This window comes from Aphidius gifuensis, linkage group LG2 (genome assembly GCF_014905175.1).
Source record: "Aphidius gifuensis isolate YNYX2018 linkage group LG2, ASM1490517v1, whole genome shotgun sequence".
NCBI lineage: Eukaryota > Metazoa > Arthropoda > Insecta > Hymenoptera > Braconidae > Aphidius > Aphidius gifuensis.
Genome location: NC_057789.1, coordinates 14,681,762 through 14,697,973, shown reverse-complemented (window position 1 = coordinate 14,697,973; position 16,212 = coordinate 14,681,762). Strand labels below are relative to the sequence as shown.

The 16,212-nt window shown below is 30.2% G+C and overlaps 1 protein-coding gene and 1 long non-coding RNA gene across 2 annotated transcripts in view; one reads left to right on the top strand and one right to left on the bottom strand.

Moving 5' to 3' along the window:
- Positions 1–14,488, bottom strand: part of LOC122849088 (AP-2 complex subunit alpha) — a 58,667-nt gene extending 44,179 nt beyond the window's left edge. Inside the window, exons 1-2 of the mRNA XM_044147666.1 lie at positions 13,730–14,488; positions 13,496–13,587 (exon numbers count right to left, since the gene is read on the bottom strand). Coding sequence (XP_044003601.1) covers positions 13,496–13,559 — 64 coding nt within the window. The 5' untranslated portion in view covers positions 13,560–13,587; positions 13,730–14,488. The remainder of the gene's footprint in view (positions 1–13,495; positions 13,588–13,729) is intronic.
- On the top strand, positions 7,283–8,835 carry LOC122849158. The gene is made up of 3 exons (XR_006373509.1): positions 7,283–7,580; positions 7,694–7,843; positions 7,925–8,835. It is a non-coding gene; the product is annotated as an uncharacterized LOC122849158 (long non-coding RNA).
- Positions 14,489–16,212: the final 1,724 nt, after the last annotated feature.

Sequence of the window (16,212 nt, the reverse complement as noted above, 5' to 3'; positions counted from 1 at the left end):
AAAAAATCTATTATTTGTTTATGAAATTTCTAAAGACTTTTGTCCAACTACTTCATTGATTTTTAAAATTAAAAGTTTCAACTTCGAACATTCTTTCTTTTTATATTTTTTCGGAAATAATATTTTAAAAATTCTAAAAATTATTAAGGGAGTTCGAACGAAAAAAGTACAAACAAGAAATGTGACCTAGTGGGCCCCTCAATGCTATGGTAAAAATTTATAAAATTTTATGCGGCACTCTTCACTTTTTTCTGCGTAGACGGTCCTGTTTTCTACCAATACATGTGCGGTTGTGTGTATTTACATGCACACAAACGTATTTTGTTACCTCCACTCCTTCACTCTTTGACTTTTTTTTTTTTTTTAAACAATGATTGTTTAACTTTCTAGCAGGTAACTTGAATTTTTTTTTTTTCTATAATTATTCTAAGATTTTAAAGTTTCATACAGATAGTTTTTTATTTAGGTGTGAATTTAAGAACACGGTAAAAATTTGATATATATTGTTTTTTTTTTAACATTTTTCGACTTTCCCGTAAACGTACACGTTAAAAGTTATTGACTTTAAACATTAATAACTATTTTACTAGCAGGTATAGACTTCTGAAATTTTGGCATAAGATGGATAACTATTTCATAAACCTACTCTAAAAATTTAATGAAAAGTTAAATAGAATCGAGTGTTGTTTGAACTCCCTTTGTATGATTTAATTTATCAATTTTATTGATATAAAATATTAATTAAAATAATTCAATATTTATTTTAAAATATTGAATAATATAATATTAATTGTTTTTATTTTATATGAATTTTTAATAAAATATTTATATATTATTCAATCATTTAAAGATTGAATAATATATAAATAAACCAATTGGTTTCCATTCTTTTAAACCATACTTAACGAAAAAATATTAGTATAAAAGCAAGACCCGGCGATACTTGCGAGACGAGACCGAGACCGAGACCTGGTGCGAACGAGCGAGACCGATACCGAGACTCGCTGAATCTCGTCTCGTCTCGTACCGCATGAAGCCCTAAATTTCCAAGTTTTTTTCCTGAGATGTCAAATTATAATAACGTTGGAATCACGGGAAAGATGCTTGAGTCAAATGATTCAGTTAAAATCTAGCCCGAGATGAAAAAATTGAGGTATTTTGACGAAACACACTTGTGTTTGATACTTGAAATTGTGTTTCTGAGCGCCCTTAAAAGTACTTTTCGAATAACGATTGAAAAGTATTTTTAGCAGGATAATTATGTTTGACGAGTATTTGAAATACAATTGTATCCGGTTAAAATACTTGCTCGGGATACTCAAAAATACAATTGTATCCGGTTAAAATACCTGTTAATTATTTGAAAAAAATAAATCCAACAAGAGTGCGTTTTACATATATATTTTTTCACATAAATAGTGATGCCGCGATAGACGAGAGAACTCGAGACGAGACGAGAGAGAGGTGACGAGAGACGATAAAATTCGAGACGAGAGACGAATTTTCTCTCGTCGCGAGAGACGAGACGAGACGAGACACCGATGTCGATATGCGAGAGAAAAGTCGAGAGATAAATAATTTAGTTCTTGTTTTTATTTTTTTTTAATTTATATATATTTTCAATTTACTTATATATACATTTCTGACCCATTCTATATTACTTGTTGTTAAAGATTTTTTTTTGGTTCAGGGATTATACTTTAGACACTTTCATAATTTTGTTTAATCTATTATAACAAATTTTTGATTTTTTTTCATCAATGTTGATTATAATATTATTTATATTGCTTCTTGTTTTTTTGTAGTACAGTAGATAACACATATTTATTCTCCATTTTATATTTGTTTTTCGCAGAAAATTACCGGAATAACCAAATAATATCTAAGCATAAATAATTTGTATTAAAAAATTTAAAAAAAATTTATAAAAAAATCGAAGTAATGAATCTATTATTTATACTGTAAATAAAACTACTAAGAATAAATTTTTGACCGAGAGAAGACGAGACGAGACGAGAGATAGCTGACGAGAGACGAGAATATTCGAGACGAGAGACAAATTTTCTCTCGTCACGAGAGACGAGACGAGACGAGAGACGATTTTTTAAAGTCGAGACGAGACGAGAGAGAGCAGACTCTCGTCTCGTCTCGTCTCGCGGCATCACTACACATAAATTCGTTTCTACCCGGGGTTTGATCCTACGTTTTCCTAATTACTAAACCTACACTCTACCGCGAGACCATTTTTACAAGTTAATAAAATTTGAAATTTTGTTCACATAAGCTACGAGGTTTATACAAATATAATTTATTGAAAAAATTAAAAAAGAGATTCACTATCGTTATTTTAGATAACGACTCGATTTATTTGACTATACATTCTTTCCTAATCAACATTTGCCATAATTAATTATAGTTAAATAGCTATTGGCAAATGTATGTAAGGAAAAGATGTGGTGTCCCCAGCATGATTACTAGAATAAATTGGAAATGTTAATATAAGGATAGAAATATTATTAAATAATTATTAACAAATTAACAAATAAAATTAAAGAAATATATGCTAATAAATTAAAATACCAAGGACAAGCAGTGGCTAAGGAAAAAATAGAGCTAAGGAATTAATGTAGCCAAAAAAATTATGGAGTAAGCAGCATTAATTTCTTAGCTTTATCTTTTTCTTAGACATTTTTATTTTCAAAAAATAAACCACATGTATTTTATTTATTTAATAAATTTTTACATTTTCGAAGTTTTTTAACTCACAAATTTATTTTTTTACATAAAAATAATACAAGCTCCTTATGTAAGTAACATTAACTATCGTGGCTCATCGGATAACGCGTTTGCTTCGCACCCCGCGATCCCAAGTTCAAACCCCGCATTAGGCCAAAAAAACAAATTTGTTTCCTGTTAGTTTAAGGTAAAAAATGACTATATCGTTTGTTTTCAGTTCTTAGTTTCTGTGATTAAAATAATTAATAAAGCTGTTTAATTTATTATATAATAATTTTTTTTTTTTTACGTGATCTCAAATTCAATGGAAAAAAAGACAAAACAATTTTATTTTAACGTAACTCATAGTATTCATAACTCGAAACTGGATTTATTTTCACGTGATTCTGACGTGAAATTATCATTGTTAAAATATTTGACAAAAAAAAAAAAAATTTATTTTTATGTGACACAAAGTTTTTTATTCGAGAAATGTATTTATTTTCACGTGGTTCCCCAGTGAAAAGTCATTTGTTTACGTTACGTTATTTCAACCTTGCGATCACGTGAATTTTACTGAAATGGTCTCTCGGTCCGTCAAAACTTGATCCATCACGTGAAAATAAATAAATTGTCAAATAAAAATAACTGTTTTTTTCTCTCAGTGTACATATGCATAGCCTTTTTTCCATATTTCAACTCGATTTTTAAGCACTTTGCGCATTCGTAGGAATTTTTTCCATATTTTTCCCGTAATCGTGAGCAAATTTCCTACGAAAAACCAATTAAAAAATGGGGTGTCTCGGATATCGTAATCTTGTTAAAGAGATTAAAATTAAAAAAAGTCTGTAAGCTCTATTAGAAATTATATCAAAAATTTTCCTTATTTTATCCTTTATCTGTCTAGTTTTTGGTCAAGCCATCTGCGTTTTTCATTAAATGGCTAACCAGGTTTCTTGAACCTGAACCGGGCTTTCCATAAGAACCCATGTATAACCTCCAAAAAGTAGTCCAAAAGATAATTATTAAAAAATTTGAGCGTGTGTAGTATTATTTCATAAATCTACTCAAAAAATTTTAAGGGTCTATCTGCGTTTTCAATCTGTGCTGGAAATCTCTCAATCAAAAGAACTTTATAAAAATAATAATTACCAATAACAAATTAATAAATAATTGCTGTTGATGAAAAATCTAATGAATAATGATAGATATTAAAGATATTTTTTTCATCATAATAATAATTGATTGGACAGCAAATGACAATGTTCAAGATAGTATTTTTGAATTTTTTCTTAATTTCAAAGATATTGAAAATTTAGTACTTGACAATATTTAAACTATTACGTATGTATTTTATTTTGAAAGTATGCTTTAATTTTATTATAAATCGAGTCTTGAAATTGTTCAAATTAACTAAGTACTGATTTAGGCAGATATTGTAAGTTTTTATTAACACACACAGTTACAAATACATAATTATAATAAAAAAAGTGTATCAGTGGCTTATAATTTTTTGAGTGATATGATCACTGTAGAGTAACGATTCTGGCAAAAATGTAGTAGAATATACAGGATGTCTCGTAAGTCGCGCATGCCAGGTATACCACGAGATTGAACGTGAAATTTTAAATAGTACGTGTTTTCAAATTTTGGGTCTACGACGCTTTGTGCCCGAGTTATTAGCGTTTTAAGTTGACCAATGAGAATCGAGCGTCGATAATTATCATCATTATGGCGTCTGAACCCACGTGTGTGCTTACGCGCCATGGATTAAAATGTTTTTGTTTTTTTAATTAATTCAAAATTCGAACGCCAGATAGAGCTAAAGCATAAATTCGCATTCGGACGAATGCGCAGCTGCATACTCACACACACAAAACTCACACTAATTATGACAAAATAATCACTTATAATTTAAAATCACATTTATATTTTTGATCACATTATGTGATTTATTTTTTGATCACATTTTAATTTAAAATACTTTTATATTTTTTTCATCACATTATGTGATTATTCTATCAATGAATGGGGATGAAATTCAGGCAGACACGTCTACCTTAAATTAAGGTAGACGTGTACCTTTCGAGGTAGCTACAAGTAGTTTTAGAGAAATTAATTTTTTTTGTATAAATATAGTGTCTACCTCAATTTCACCCCCTAGAACACGACTTAGGGGGATGAAATTTTCGTAGAGGGTTAGTATTACATCGATGATGATAACGGTAAAAAAATTTCTAAATTTACTAAACCAGTTTCCCAAAAAAAAAAAGCGTCAAAAAAGTGGAAAAAATTTTTTTTTTTTTACTCCAAAATATTAAAATCTTAATAACTTTTTTATTTATAGACCAGAATTATAACTAAAATATCTAATAGATACAGAAAAATCCTAACTAATTTGTAGTGAAGAAATTAATATTTGTAGTTGAACGGTTTTGCCGTGAAAATTAATTCTCTCATATAATACATTAATAGAATATTGCGTAACTTTTTTATTTATAGACCAAAATTGAAACTAAAATATCAGATAGATACAGAAAAATCCTAGCTAAATTGTAGTAAAGAATTTAGAATTTGTAGTTGAACCGTTTTGCCGGGAAAATTAATTCTCTCATATAATATCTTAATAAAATATTACGTAACTTTTTTATTCATAGACCAAAATTATAACTGAAATAACACATAGATACGGAAAAATCCTAGCTAATTTGTAGTGAAAAAAATTAAAATTTGTAGTTGAACGGTTTTTGCGGGAAAAATAATTCTCTCATAAAATACTTTAATAAAATATTGCGTAACTTTATTATTTATAGACCAAAATTGAAACTAAAATATCAGATAGATACTAAAAATCCTAGCTAATTTGTAGTGGAGAAATTAGAATTTGTAGTTGAACCAGAACTTGGGTTTTTCTGTATCTATCTGATTTTTTAGTTATAATTTTGGTCTATAAAGAAAAAAGTTACGCAATATTTTACAAGGTTCAATTCAACAAATAATTCTTCACTACAAATTAGCTAGGATTTTTCTGTATCTATCTGATATTATAGTTATAATTTTGGTCTATGAATAAAAAAGTTACGTAATATTTTATTAAGGTTGTTTTCAAATGAAATTCCCGTAATTTAATTTTCGATTTTTTTTTTTTAATGTTTAAATAAAATAATTATCTATTTGGTGGAATTTTTCGTAATTTTCCTCTGCGTCAAAATCCAGATAATTAGTGTCAAAGTTGACAACTCTAACACGCAAGCATATGGAGTATAGGTACGTTTGCGCTTGTACTTTTAAAACTCTTAATTTAAATTTTGATTTTTTTCTACAGATTTGTACACTTCACAAATACGAAATCAATGAAAAAAAAATTATCCATTTCCTCAGTGCCGTTTAAAAGATATTGGCTAATTACTTTTTAAATTTACGGGTTTCAGCCGGCTGAATTACATTGAAAATTTGGGGTACGTTTCAATACCGCAAAAACGGTTCAACTGCAAATTCTAATTTCTTCACCAGAAATTAGTTAGGATTTTTCTGTATCTATTAGATATTTTAGTTATAATTTTGGTCTACAAATAAAAAAGTTATCAAGATTTTAATATTTTGGAGTAAAAAAAAAAAAAATTTTTTCCACTTTTTTGACGCTTTTTTTTGGGAAACTGGTTTAGTAAAAATTTTTTTATATTCTTTACGAGTTGCTTTTTTCTTATTATAAACAAAAAAGTTATGCAATTTTAATATTATTGCTCCAAAAAAAAAATTTTTTTTTTTTGTCATCATTTTCCATCTTAAAATTAAAATTCGTTAAGGTATAACTTGCCAAAATGAAAAATAGTCTGAGGCTCATGAAATTAATAATTTAGATAAATGAAATAATAATGCATCTTTTTGTCAATTCAGTTTTTATGTTATAATACTTTTTTTTTTTTAATAATTATTCAAAGTTGACATAATTTAGAGAGGTTAAACATGGGCTCTTATGGGAGGAGGTGTTAGAAAATATCTACGAACTTAACAAAACAATACTTGTTTTAGTCTCACCTATCCCAAAAACTAATAGATAATAAAAGAAAAAATAAGGAATTTTTTGATATCAGGATGAAATGGGCTTATAAGACTAAATCTCACGTAATTAATAAAAATATAAGCTAAAAACACGATTTTTAGCAATTTTATGAGAACAAGTATTGAGGCTCTGGCAACAGCGCATTGAAGCGGGAAAATTTAAACAGCAAATTTAGCAAAATTTAGCATCCATGTTTAGCTTTTACACAGCATACACACACATACATTCATGAAATAGATATTAAGATGGCGTCAAGATCAGTGTTGCAAACTGACAAAAAAAGCACTATTGCCGGGGTCATTACGAGAAAATAAAAACTAATTAAAATTGTTTAAATTACAAGAATATGATTTATTATGCAATAAAATAGACGAAATGATAAGATTCTCTAGCAAAAAGTATTATTAATAAGCCACAAACCACCGAGAAAAATCTATTTTTTTAGTTATTTGGGGTTGGCAACGCAAAAACTATCCATGTAAAAGCATAGGCAGTATATTTAGCAAGGTCTGTAGATTAATAGACGGCTGGGATAAGGTCGTCGCATGACTCAGTGCGCATGCGCGGTCAGCCATGTTTGATGCTATTCCCCACTCCTAATGTTCACCACACAATGTAAACAAACAGTGTATGGCATGTCAAAAAAATTTCAACATCAAAATTTAATCATTTATTTATTGAATAAATATTGTACGTCAACGTTGTGCGATCGGTTGCTTCCCCCAGAGATTTAGATCATCGTCGAAAATGATCTACTGGTGCTGGTGTGAGCCAAATAAAACCATGCTCAACGTTATGTGAGGTAAGATTATTTCTTCACATGATTTTCTTTTTCCTGATCAAAATTATCACATGATTTTCTTTTTCCTGATCAAAATTATTAGTTTACTAGTTAAAAAATATTGATATTTACAGATATATTTATAAAGATCCAACATAATGAATCTCAATATGAACAACATCGTCAGGATGGCTCAAAAAAAATTAAAACCAAATGCAGTACCAACTTTGTTTGGTGATGTTTTGATAGATTTTTTAAGTAAAATTCACCAAAATACAAGTGACGTGAGTAAGAATAAACATTGAATTTTAACTTATATTAAAGTTGTCTTGATAAAAAAATATTAATAGTTATTTTTTTTTTAGAACATGATGTTAATTAGACTTCATGTGAATCACTAAAGCAGTTGTCAACAACAAACTTAGGTGAATCCTTTTCCAGACCATTGCTTGATGTGATCATAGATAAATATACCACTGACAACAAAAAGAGTTTATTCAAGTTACCAAAGTCTAATAATACCAAATGTTTACCAAGTGATGAGCAGCAGATTGAATTGCCACTAGTAAACTTGGATAAGGATCATTTAGTATCAATTCTTGCTGATGAATTACAAGCAGAAATAATAAAAAAATATAATGAAGGAGTTATTAAATTTAATTTCATGCTTCAAAATCAACATTGTCTTTATCACCACGAAATTTCGAGTTTAAACTAGGAAGTAGAAAGCTTAAAAAAAATAAATATTAGTTTAGACTGCGAATTACGAGTTGAATAAGAAAAAAGGATACTGTCAGAAAGACAACGAGAAAAAATTAAAAACAAGTTTAACAAGCTTCTTAATGTATTCGGAAAATTGTCCATTTTTAAAAAACCTTTTAATTGAGTTATTTTATTCACTTATTTATAGTATGCGACAGGCAAAAGCCTACTAAAGCCAGAAAAATATATTTTGTTGTCAGATAAAAAATTGTATTCGATTATTTTATTTTTATATTGAAAAAGAAAAAATTATATTATTCTTCTTCTTCTTTTGTTTCACTTTTTTACAACTATTTATATTAAACTGTCTGATAACTTTGTCAATTTTTCAGAATATTTAATTAATTATTGATTAAAAAAAATTAAGTGTTAACTTCTTGTTGTATACTGTTTCTGTAATAGACCAGATGTAAGCTATAAAGATGGTTTAAATAATGCGCGCCTAAAAGTCGGCCATGTTTGATGCTTGTGCGACGACCTTATCCCAGCCGTCTATTAATCTACAGACCTTGATATTTAGGACACGCCCCCAAAAATTTTGGCAAGTTATACCTTAACTACAAATTACTACAAATTCTACGAAAGCTATTGGACCTATTTATCACTTTTTTTCTTTAATTTTCTACGAAAGTACATTTTAACTCTTTTTCCACCCTTAATTTTTGAACTACAAATTAAACCCTTTTCACTACAAATTACTACAAATTTCAACGAACGTATTGCCCCTAATTTCATTGCTCTAAGTCAATTTTTGAAGAAAGTATCTTTTAACCCTTTTTCCACCTTTGATTTTCGAACTACAAATTAAACCCTTTACACTACAAATTACTACAAATTAAGACCTTCAAAATGAACTTTACTAGAAGTTTCTACAATAAAGTGGGGTGCTAGGTTCACGCAGCTTCTACAGGGTTCAAACTCCTCAGGGTAGTTCAAGGGAGATCGATTTTTCATATTTACGTGAAACGTTCCCGAAGTCTAAAAAAAAAAACAAAAAAAATTCTAGTTTGGGGCACCGGTTCTTCTACGCCCCTGATTTGGACGCTAGCTCGGATGCCAGTTTCAGCGTCATAATTTTTATTGGACCACATTTTTTAGCCTACTTTATTACGAATTTTATCTACTTAATTACAAATGTTATATTCTATTAGTATAATGTTTATTTGCAATCTAACATTTTTTGCTTTGTGCATAATAGATTTTGTTGTGCAGCGCAACAATGTTTGTAGTCCAACAAAACTTGCAAACCGTGTAAGAATTTTCGTATTGCATTACGACAATTTTTATTTCTATTATATATTATGTTAGTTTAACAAAATTTGTCATGCTTCAAAAAAAATTGATAAACATAGAACAAAATTTGTTATGCTTCAAACAAAAAATGTTGAACATACAACAATTTTCGGATTTAGTTTATTAATTTTTATTACAAGAGCGACCCCGCGACTCCGGCGCGTGGTTGTATATATTATTGTGTATATGTTTATTAATACTATTTTCTTCATCATAATTATAATTTTTATTAATCCCAAGAAGTACATTTCTTATCTGTCATTTCCATGAATTACTATATTTATTTCAAGTTAATTATCAATATTATAATTATCTTAATGAACAAAAATATCATTTGATCTAATTATAAACAATTATTAAATCTTTTAGTCGTGTCGTTGTTCAATCAAAGTATTAAAGTCATATTACAGCTTTTTATAAAGTCAATTGTATATTATTGTATTTGATGAAAAAATATAAGTAGCAATCATACGTAGCAACCACACACTAACTTTTTCTATTTGTTTACTTATTTATATAAACATTTATACTATTTATATAATATTTAAATCTATATCCCGAGATGAAAAAATCAAGTATTCGAATAGTATTATTGATATTTTATAGTGTTTGAATTATATCCGGCGATGTTTATGAGGTATTGTGAGAATACTTATGAGTATTTTCGATATTTTGGTGGTATTATGAAAGAAGTAAATGAAGAGCTCGAATATCGGTTCTCGGATACAATTATCCCTGACAGGTATTTTAAATGTTTGGGTATTTTAAAAGTCTTTGAAAAGTATTCTGATACTCCAGTTTTTGGACTTAGAAAAATTTCAATATCATAGCACCGTATTATATAATAAACTCCAATTATTTTTAGAGTTAAATAATTTATTTATGAATTAATTAATAATTATTTAATAATTTTTTCTATTCTGTAGCAACGTGTTAGTTAGTATGAGAGAGAAAATAATAAAATATTAGTTATAAACAAATGCTAAATATTTTTTACCAATCACATCACGAATAAAAAGCGGTCAAGTGTCCTTTTTATATAAGGAGAGATTCCACATAAAAAAAGTTTTAAAACCATATTAAATTTTTTTTTTTCAAAATTACAAAATAAACTTTCATTATGATAATTGAAAATAAGAAAGAAAATAATTGTGGAACAAATTAATTCGAATTACGATGCTTTGATTTATTTTTCATATTCATTACCAAAGATTAAAATAAAAAATCTCTGCAGGTTATGTTTGTCATTTTCATGAATCATATTTTATTGTTGATGTAATTTGTTGAATATCAAGTTATGTTATTTATCTAGTTGCTCACAAATATTGTATAGTCTATAATTTATTTATTAAAATTTTATCGAAACCTGGCATTAATTTATTTATTTTTAAAATGTTAATCACACAAAAGCTAATCTCAACTGACAACTAAGGCAATCCCACACCATGCCATGTAGCTATACCGAGGCACACGAGCAAGACAGAGTCTTAAGGCATGTGGCCACTAGCATAGTTTTTCGACCAAGTTCTATGCCATAGCACTTGTGTCACTATATCTCACTAAAAATTTACTAGAAAACGGCCGCTGAGGACTATGTTGAAAAAATGCTGCACGCAGCATTTTCAGCATAGAACCGCTAACTTCACACTAGTTTTTTTGGATACAGCCAACATTAAAAAAATACAACAACAATGGTTACACTGAAATATAATAAAACTGGAAGCCGAACTTCGTGTCGCCGAGAGAGAAACTCAATGGTTGGCCTGTTGTCCTTGTCGGTACAGTCACGTCAACTATAATTGGTTGAGACTACTAAAATATAATGTAACTTTTATACCGTGTAGTACTAGTTTGTTTTGACGTTGACTGTACAAGATTTAATGTGCGCATGCGTGAGTGAGAGGGAAAGCCAACCAATATATTGCTATCTCTGGCGACACTCCGTGCATTGGCTAAGCATAGGAGTTCACCTTCCAGTTTTATTATATTTCAGTGAATGGTTAGCGTTATTAATAAATTTGTTTGTTTATATTTACACATGTATAATGATTGACTGTCAAAATATCAAATTGTCAACAAATAAGAAAGGTTATATTTTTATTTATTTTTTATGTGTTTCTAAGCAAGTTGGTACAGCTGAAACAATTTTAAAAAATGATTAAAACGCCGCCCTATCGCCGTCATATGTGAACTATTTCTGCCATATCGCTATGGCATAGAACTTGGTCGAAAAACTATGCTAGTGGCCACAAGCCTTTACCGATAATACCCGAAAAGCCTTACACTGTTGTGCAGCACGGTAAAGTTTGCCTTGAAACTGGATAGCTATTCTCGACATAGTTATCCCACCTACATCGGATAACATGGAAACGCTTGAAAGCGATATAGTCGTTTGATGGAAACCATTGAAAAAGATACAAATAAAGCCATAAATTAAGGTGAATTTCCACAAAATAGTTATCCCAGTCGCTCGGGATAACTTGCGGATAATTATGTCGAGAACAGCTATCCTGGGGTGCTATTCTTGGTCCCGTATTGCGGGAGTTATTCCCGCAATAACGATTCGCCGACAAGAAATGTTTGTCGCGATAGAAAAACATGAAGGCGCTTGTTGTTGCTTTCATGTGAAGCTGCCATAGTCGTATGCAAATGCAAAAATAAGGTAGAATTTACATGAAAGCAACAAGTGCCTTCATGTTTTTCTATCGCGACAAACATTTCTTGTTGGCGAATCGTTATTGCGGGACCCGCAATAACTCCCGAAATACGGGACCAAGAATAGCACCCCTGGACAACATTTATTAAGCAGCCGAACAAATATTATTGAGCAGCACAACGAATATTATTGAATGATAAAAATTGTTGTGCAGCTAAATAAAATTTGTTCAACGATACGACAATTTTTTTTGCAATACAAAAAAAAGTGACAAGATAAGATTTCGCCTCTAGTTTGTCGTGCTGTTGCAACAATTTTCATTATTTTTGTCTCTCCGTATACGTAATCAAAATAAAATTCAAAGTAGCATCAAAAAACTTAGAATCGGTTTCTACAAACGAAATACCGCAATTAGAAAGTTTCCGTTTGCATATTGCCATATATTATCATTGGACGATAATAGTTATCAGTGTCACGCCCAGAAACTAATCACCTCCAACCAACTCACAAAATATAAACATAAAGAAAATAGAGAGGATAAGAATAATTTAAAATTGATTTCGAACTGTTTTATGTTTTATCACTTGATAAACTATCGTTCAATATTCTGTCGTTGTGGTATCATCCTGCTGGTTTTTTCTAGCTAGCAACGAAATATACTTCTCGTTTGCATCTTCAAAGGGTAAATTTAGTTCCAAATGCAGTGACCAGGTCATGGAGGTCTACAAGGAGGGTAATCTCTCAAATTTTACTGAAGCTCACAGAATAGAGTAAGTACGTATTGTCACTAGTGTGACATCAGAGATTATCTACCTTATTAAACTCCATGGACCAGGTACACATGCGAAGGTATATAAACGTCAGAAAACTTTGACCCCGGGAGGTGCCGCGTAACTGAATTTACCTACGTCCGTTGGGCACTTACAAACCTGTAAAAATACGGTAGTTAATCGACGATATTCAAAAAAAAAAAAAATATCTTTCATGTCAACAAAAAATCAACACGTAGTCGAAAAAATAATTAGCACTTCATCCTTTCCAGAAATTCTTTTTCGTATTTGTTTGTTGCATTGTAATTTCAGCCATTCTGTGCTCAAGAAATAAATACTAAAAAACGATTATACGGTCTCCGACTATTCAATTCATGCCTGACTGATCGTGATTTTGCCAGGTTTTATGCTTAATATTCATGCTTTTTATTTCTAAAATATTTTGAAAAACTTACAATTTCTTATATCCGAAATGAAAACTGCAAGTCCACGCATGCCATCACCACGCACTGCCGGCATCTTGACTTCACACTACTGCTCGAACTACCTGATGATGATAAAATTAGTCCAAAGTTAACATTATTTTTATAATGATCTACTTTTTTTCACAAAATTTGCGCATCACCACTTCAAAGTACGTTTGAATAAATTTATTCAACTCTTTCATGAAGTAGTATTATCTTACATACCTGAACTTTTTTAAAGAGTGTTTATATTTGACTCTAGTTTTAAATATATGTCGAGCTATTGGTTGATTTTATTATCATTTACATAATAAAAAGAAGAAACTTTCGTAGAAGTAATTCTCGTAGACAATGAATAAAAAAAAGAAAGGGGGAGACAAATTAATATCTCGTCAACGACGAAGTTTTACAAGTGAAAATGATCACGATTTACTGTATATTTGCGATATTTTTTTAAGTTTATAACATTTATCAATTAATTTTTTCAAATCCATACGTCAAACGCACAAGTACCGTGAGTACAATTTGCCGGCTTTAGGAGTGACACGACCTAATTTTGACACAAAGTGAGAATATGTGTCAGACGCACGCGCATAGCTTATGTCAATGATTGAACGATTGCCAGTATATATATATACGGTTAGATTTTTTTTTTTATAATTTGATTTTTGTTTTTTAGGCTAAATTCACTCTGGAACCACGGAAAAGAGCACAAATAGCCAAATCCTATTGTTGACAACAATTCATTTCAAAGCAAACTAAGATGCACGATAATAAGTTAATAATCAAATTTGCTAACAATTCAATGGGTAAAATGCAATGAAAAAAAAAGATTAATATTGTAGGTTTATACGTCCACCGTCGTTTCGGATTTCTGTTGCAGTAAGCCAGTAAATGCAATTGTCCTTCAGTCAATTAGAGAATTAAAGGTATGGTACTATGGTTCAACCACGGTAAGATTCCGTTTCTTTCTTGCAGCACCCGTATTCACAGGGCATTACAATTTAGGGCTTTTTTCATCCACCGGTGGCGCTTGTGGAGCTTTTATATGTAAAATCTATATAAAAAAAATTTTATAAGCGCCATCAGTGGCAAAAGCTTAAATTATATAAATGCAGTACGGGTAGTCAATACAGGGTAAATTTTTTACAATTTAGGGCCTTTTTTTGCCGCTGATGGCGCTTGTAAAATTTTTTTTATATAGATTTCACATACCTGCAGTCCAATTCACAGGGCATTACAATTTAGGGCTTTTTTTCACCACTCACAGCGCTTGTGAAGCTTTTGTATGTAAAATCTATATAAAAAAAATTTTTACAAGCGCCATCATGCAAAACTAAAATATAAAAAGTACCAAATGAATTGCTACAAATCAAATACAGGGCATTACAATTTAGGGCTTTTTTCCTCCACTGGCGGCGCTTGTGACGATTTTGTATGTGAAATCTATATAAAAAAAATTTTAAAAGCGCCATCAGCGGCAAAAAAAAGCCCTAAATTGTATGAAATTTGCCCTGTGAATTGGACTGCTGGGGTGCATTCCTTTAATAAAAAATTTTTTTTCGTTTTGCAATTTCGCCCTGTAATACCGGCCAAAATTTTATAGGAAAAAGCTGTTTCGTGTAGTGGCAGTACTGGCACATGACATTATTTTTTTTGGCTTCCAATTATTAGATGGATAACTGCAGTCCAATTCACAGGGCAAATTTTTTACAATTTAGGGCTATTTTTTGCCGCTGATGGCGCTTGTAAAATTTTTTTTATATAGATTTTATATACAAAAGCTTCACAGCGCTGTGAGTGGTGAAAAAAAGCCCTAAATTGTAATGCCCTGTGAATTGGACTGCTGTTCAATGTTTATATCAAACTGAAATAAATAGAAAATTGACTTGTTGTGATTGTTTGTTATTGTCACATAGCTCATACCACACATTATCGTAAACTGTAAAGCCTGGAATATTGCATAGAGAAATTTATCACTTTTGTCGTTTTTTCTGTTTCTAGTTTTTAGTCGGTATTACAGGGCGAAATTGCAAAACGAAAAAAAATTTTTTATTAAAGGAATGCACCCATTCACCCGTATTCAGAGGATGTTCTCATTAGGGCTTTTTTTTTCCGATGGTGGCGTTTGTGAAGCTTTTCTATGTGAAATCTATATAAAAAAAATTTTGTCAAGCGTCATCAGCGGAAAAAAAAAGCCCTAATGAGTATTCACGAGGCAAAATTGTTCTCATTAGGGCTTTTTTTTTCCGCTGATGGCGCTTGACAAAATTGTCTATATAAAAATCTATATAAAAAAAATTCATTCAAAATCACAAAGGATGTTCTCATTAGGGCGTTTTTTTTCCAATGGTGGCGTTTGTGAAGCTTTTCTATTAGAGTGGGTATAAGCAGAGTCACGCCAACAGCGGGTTCAGGTCCGCCATATCGTGCTTTTTGTATAGAGTTGGTATAGGCACAGTGACTTCTGGGCTTTAACTTTTGCTATTGGCGTCACTCTGCTTATACCCCTCTATTTTCTATGTGAAATCTATATAAAAAAATTTTGTCAAGCGCCATCAGCGAATTCCGTGAATGCGATTGCTGTTATTAACCGGTTACTACCCAGATAACCATAACTGGTAAGACAATATGCTACTAGTAAATTACCGGAAATTTACTGATAAATACAAAATATTTCAAAAAACAGGTAAACGGAAAATTACTAG